Source organism: Neophocaena asiaeorientalis, unplaced genomic scaffold, assembly GCF_003031525.2.
Source record: "Neophocaena asiaeorientalis asiaeorientalis breed wild unplaced genomic scaffold, Neophocaena_asiaeorientalis_V1.1 scaffold648, whole genome shotgun sequence".
NCBI classification, from domain to species: domain Eukaryota; kingdom Metazoa; phylum Chordata; class Mammalia; order Artiodactyla; family Phocoenidae; genus Neophocaena; species Neophocaena asiaeorientalis.
In genome coordinates this window covers 2,190,219-2,195,965 of record NW_020172781.1, presented here as the reverse complement: position 1 = coordinate 2,195,965, position 5,747 = coordinate 2,190,219, and the positions used below count along the sequence as shown (strand labels likewise).

At 46.4% G+C, this 5,747-nt stretch overlaps 1 protein-coding gene across 1 annotated transcript in view; it reads left to right on the top strand.

Moving 5' to 3' along the window:
• OAS2 (2'-5'-oligoadenylate synthetase 2) overlaps positions 1-5,120 on the top strand; it is a 28,026-nt gene extending 22,906 nt beyond the window's left edge. The window contains 5 exon segments of the mRNA XM_024741387.1: positions 9-246; positions 1,616-1,796; positions 2,601-3,059; positions 3,944-3,966; positions 3,969-5,120. Of these exon segments, the coding sequence (XP_024597155.1) occupies positions 9-246; positions 1,616-1,796; positions 2,601-3,059; positions 3,944-3,966; positions 3,969-4,111 (1,044 nt within the window). The 3' untranslated portion in view covers positions 4,112-5,120.
• Positions 5,121-5,747: the final 627 nt, after the last annotated feature.

Sequence of the window (5,747 nt, the reverse complement as noted above, 5' to 3'; positions counted from 1 at the left end):
GCGGTTCCCATGCCGACCTTGTTGTGTTCGCGGACCCGCTGAAAAGCTACACCTCCCAGGACAACGAGAGATGCAACATCATCAAGGAAATCCACAAGCAACTGGAAGCCTGTCAGCAGAAGGATTTTGAAGTGAAGTTTGAGATTTCAAAATGGAAGGCTCCCCGGGTGCTGAGCTTAACTCTGAAATCCAAAGTCCTCAAGTAAAGTGTTGACTTTGAAGTGCTGCCTGCGTTTAATGCCCTAGGTAAGACTCCTAAGATTTGAGCTTCTGGAAGAGGAAGAGGGATTCTGGTGTGATGGGGGGAGGGGAGGGAAAGTCACGTGACTTACTGATCGGACCTGGTCCAGTGCCCCAACAGGTGGCATTCATAATGACAGCAATACCTTACACCTGTATACATTTTCATTCTTGTTTATTGTATCCCTACGACGGCCAGAACCCACATCTTATACTCCCATGGTGTCATTCACAACATCTCTCAAAGAATGGGGTACACAGGAAGTCAGTACACATTTATAGATAAAATGCCTCAAGTAGTAGGGAAGGAAATGAAAAAACAGACTGTGGGAGAAATTCTGAGGCAAAGACAGGAAATCTGGGTGTTCGCCTTCCATCTTAGGCAAAAACTCCTTTAGAAATTCAATTCGTGAGTGACAGATACACAATGGTGTATTAAAAGAAACCAAGGAAGGGCTTCCCTGGTGGCGCAGTGGTTGGGAGTCCGCCTGCCGATGCAGGGGACACGGGTTCGGTGCCCCGGTCCGGGAGGATCCCACATACCCCGGAGCGGCTGGGCCCGTGAGCCATGGCCGCTGAGCCTGCACTGGCCGGGTGAACCAAAAAAAAAAAAAAAAAAAAAAAAAAAAACCAAGGCTATTTCAGGCATTTTCCAAATCAAAATCAAGAAGACTCTGGTACCTTGCCTCTGAATGGTTCTTAGGGTCTTTAGAGAGGAAATGACAGTATATAGATAGGGGGTCAGCTAGCTTTTTAAATAAAAGGCAAGATAGCAAATATTTTCAGCTTTAAGGACCATAAGGTATCTGTCACAACTGCTCAACTCTGCCTTTGCAGCTTGAAAACAGCCATAGACGATACATTAATAAGTGGGTGTGACTGTGTTCCGATGAAACTTTATTTACAAAAACAAGCAGGCGGCCAGATTTAGTCTGGGGGCCACAGTTGGCAAACTTCAGATCAGCACTGTCTAGAAGGCCTTTCTGGGATAACGAAAATGTCCTCTATCTGTGTTCTGTATCTACTGAGAGCTTGAAATGTTGCCAGTACGAGTAAGGAACTAAATTTCTCATTTGATTTTCCTTTAATGAGTTTGAATGCAAATAGCCACCTTGGCTGATGGCTACCCTGTTGGACAGTGCAGGTCTAGATAACGCTTTAATAATAAATACCACCTATACTCATATAAACCATGTAATTTTTAATATCTCATTACTCTGGAGATGCCCCCGATATCTTAGACATCAGTAATTCACATACACTAATAGAGTTCAAAATAATTTCCCAGAATTAAATTATAGTTGTCAACAGTGTTTTGAAATCTGTTACTTTCTATACAGATTAAAGTATAATGTAAATTTCTTCCCCTTGTTAGGTGAACTGAAGTCTGACTCTACACCCAGCCCCAGGATCTATGCTGACCTCATCTATTTGCATAAATCCTCAGACGCCCTGGGGGGAGAATTTTCTACCTGTTTCACGGAGCTACAGCGCAATTTCGTTTGCTCCCGGCCCACCAAACTGAAGGATTTGATTCGCCTGACTGGTACAAATGGGTACGACAGCTCTTGTCCTGGCCACCTGGTTATTATTTTTATCAGTACTCTGTGACCATGAAACCAGCACTTGTGCTCACTGTCTCCCATGCTGGGGGCTGGACCACATTACAGAATCTTCCCATGCCTAACCTTGAGTATCTTTGTGGAGTTCCCATCACTAACCCCACTGAGATGGGTCAGATGTAAGCATCTCCTCCCAACAAAGCTGCCACACATGGTTTATTTTGCTTTTTCTCTGACACCCAAAGAATTCTGCAGGAATCCAAGTTATCGTGCCTCCAAAGGGCAGATGAAGTTGGGATTTTCATGCCTGCAAGTCACCAGCATGGCTTATCTGCTGCTAGGTGTCCATAATTAATAGACACAGATGCTACCTCTTGGAAGGCAGGTTGAAGTGACAGGCAGCAGCAGGGGCTGCATTTTCTATACTGGTTCGCCTCCCTCCACTTCCATCCATCTTGCCACAGGGTAGTTTCTAAGTATTCTCATGACAGCAGACACCCAGCACGACAGCAGCTCTTTCAGGAGATGTCTCCTTTCTGTGTCCAGCTTCCTGAAACCCGAGGAGACTGAACCCTGTGGTTTCCACATCTACACCCAGCCCCAGGGTGCTCAGAGTGCTCAGGGCTGCAGGGTGACCTTGAGCAAGTCACTTCACTTCCCCATGACTTCAGCATAGCGACCTCTGCCCGCTGTGTAGGGATGCTGGGGGATCAGGAGTGAATGACGTAGGTGGAATGTCTGGCCCCATAATTAGCACACAGTGGGTCTTTAGTAAATGGTACTATGTTATAACTCTAGGACGGTACATACAGCCAAAGCACAACAAAGAAGCCTGCGTGGGCTGCCTTTAAGCTGCAAATTGACCCTTCCCAGACCAGTCCCAGCGCTGCGTCTCGAGACCTGGGTGCCCTACTGCGGCCCCAGCAGCCCTTCACGTGCACCCTCTAAGGCTCTTGCTACGCTCATTTCGCCTTCCTGCTTTAACCAGTACCGTCTGATGTTCCCACTCTTCCCTCAGCGTGGAAGCAAACTGAAGCAAAAGGGGCCTCTGCCCCCCAAATATGCCTTGGAGCTGCTTACCATCTACGCCTGGGAGCAGGGGAGCGGGGCACAGGATTTTGACACGGCTGAAGGTTTCCGGACGGTCCTGGAGTTGGTCACAAACGAGCAGCATCTCTGTGTCTTGTGGATGGTCAACTACAACTTTGATGACGAGATTGTGAGGAGCTTCCTCCTGACCCAGATCCAGAGAACCGGGTGCCCCAAACCTCAGCCCCCTCCATTTCTTAACCTGATTCCCTCCAACGCTATTTTGGTGACCTGAATTCACCTCCCGCGGGGTCCTGATCCATTATTCCTCCTGTGAAACTGAGAAGGGAATGTGCTGACCGTCAGAACCGCCCACAGTCTCCAGGGGTAAAATCCCAGGGAGGCAGGAGAAATGTCATCCAGGAGGAACAAAGAAGGAAGGACCAAGGTACCAGGTCCCTGAGTTGCTTTCATCTTTCAAGGTCAGAAGGAAAAGCATGGATTCATTAGCAGGTCTAAAAGGTGTGGAAGTTGGAAGTGTGTTCCTGAGAAATAATGCTGTCATTCGGTGCTGGTGTATCCTGCAGGCTGTTTATTAGACCAGGTTTTATCTCCCCTTTCCAACCTCCATCCCACAAAACCTTTATCCTTCAAGAATAGGAAGGAATCTTAGTGTATCCACTCAGCACCAGCAGCAGGGAACCAAAACAGTGGAAGCAAAAGAAAAGAGAAGAGAGAAAAGAAAGAAACATTGAGAAAGAATAGAGGAGAAAAAAAAAAAAGACAACAAAATACCCTGGCTTTCCTACCGTGGGTGTGACCTACTTGACAGTAGAGTTGATTAAATGATACATTATATTTCAGTTGCCCTAGCATGGAGAGATGTTTATAGAATGCCTTCATGTGTATAATAATGAAGAGCTTTCAAAACTTTTCTGACAAATATGATTTACTTCTAGGAAATCACTTTGAACTGTATTGGTACATTTGAATTACGGACATCTAAGCTAGAAAGACACATTGTTTTATTACAAAGAGTAGAATGGGCCCCCAATTCTGAGGCCACTGGTTCTAAAAAGCATGCCTCTGATGACTTCTCATCTCTCGTTTAGGCCTGTGATCTTGGACCCAGCCGATCTACTGGCGACGTGGGTGGAGGGGACCGTTGGTGTTGGCATCTTCTAGCAGAAGAAGCTACTGAATGGTTGCTGTCTCTCTGTTTCAGAGACGGGTCGGGTTGTCCCATACAATCGTGGAAAGTGCCAGTGAGAATCATCTAAAGGAAGTGTCATCTGGAGATTACCCTGGGACAGGCTGAAATCAAAGAGCTTCCCTGCTATAGCAACTTGGGATTCACTCAGCCACAAATAACAGATAGCCCAACTCAGGAGCCTAAACGATTGGGTTTTTCCTTCCCATAACAAGAAATCCTAAGGCAGGCAACCTAGGACTCGCACAGCAGCTCCACTGGACTTTCCCCAGGAGCAGATCATCTCCACGGTGGCACTTGGTATTGGGGGCTGGATCGTTCTTCGTGGTAGGGGCCGTCTTGGGTAGTGTTAAGTCTCTACCCACCAGATGCAGTAGCACCAACCTCGAGTGCAACAACCAAAAATGCCTCCAGACGAGACCAAGGGTCCCCTGGGGCACACTCATCCCCAGCTCTTCCTGGCTCCACCCTCTTTAGTCGTTCATTTGAGTCTTCGTGGCACTGAGAGTGGCTATTGCACCTCCAGGTGGCGGGTCCATGGTGAGGTTGGAGGAACAGAAAGGGGGAGGATACCCACCCAGGTATCTTATTAGAAGCCTCATCCAGCAAACTCTCTTACATTTCAAGTTGCAGCTACCTGTAACTGAAAAGTGGCTCCAAAAAGGGGGGTGAGAGTTGGGTCAGCCAACCAAGATACCTGCCACCAGGTATACTTGGTTCCCCCATCAGGTTCTCTGTCAACAAGTACCCAAAACTGTCCCTGGTAGTAGTCACCTTCCCAGATACCTTTCCTTCTTTCTTTCTGGTTTTTTTTTTCTGTCTCTTTTAACCAATGGTTCTAACTGCTTGGATATGTATTATTTTCGCACATATATTTCTTTCTTTCTAGACAGTTCAGTCACCAGGAAGTTGGGGAGCAGGGATACATTCTATTGTCAGTGGGATGCACTTATTCAGAAGGTGTAGATTCCTGGAATAATAATGCTGGAAGAAACTTCAAGAGACCACCAGGCAATTGCTTTTTTTTTTTTTTTATGGTTAATAAACTACAGAATTTACAAACCCAAGCCTGAATGAACGGTATTACTCCACTTCATATTATCATTATTGGTATAACGTATTAGCCATGATTGATAGCAAAAATCATTGTATATAATAAATATTGTGCTTTATTTAGAAAGATGACTTATAAGCACTGCTGTAGGCCTGCTAGATAGGGCTTTGATTTTCTAATAATACTATTAAGTTATCTAATCTATTCAAAATAGCTTGACCCGATGGCCACAATCTATGTTTTTCAGATGACTGGTATGATTAGAAATTTGGCTTATGACTAAGGCACGCGGCTGTTTTCTAGGAAAAGTTATTCTCGTCGTCAGTGGGTCAGCCCGCAAAGTTTATTTGTCCTCGCAAACACTGCCTGAAGCACAACGCCCCCTCTGCCCGCTCTGTTCGGCAGAAGAGGAGAGCGGAAATCCCACCATGTGCTTTATACCGTGACTGGCCACATTCAGGCCCCTTGAGGAGGCGGTTCTGAGGAGCTAATCTCTGGTCCTCTTCCTTCTCTGTAATCTCATCTGAACAATTTAACGCACGTCCATGGCCTCCCCCACCCCTGACAGGCAGTTGCTTTTAAAGAATCGGTTCACTGTGTGAAAGAGTAGCCCATTCTTCCCTTGACGGCCCCCACTGCTCCTTCCCTCGCT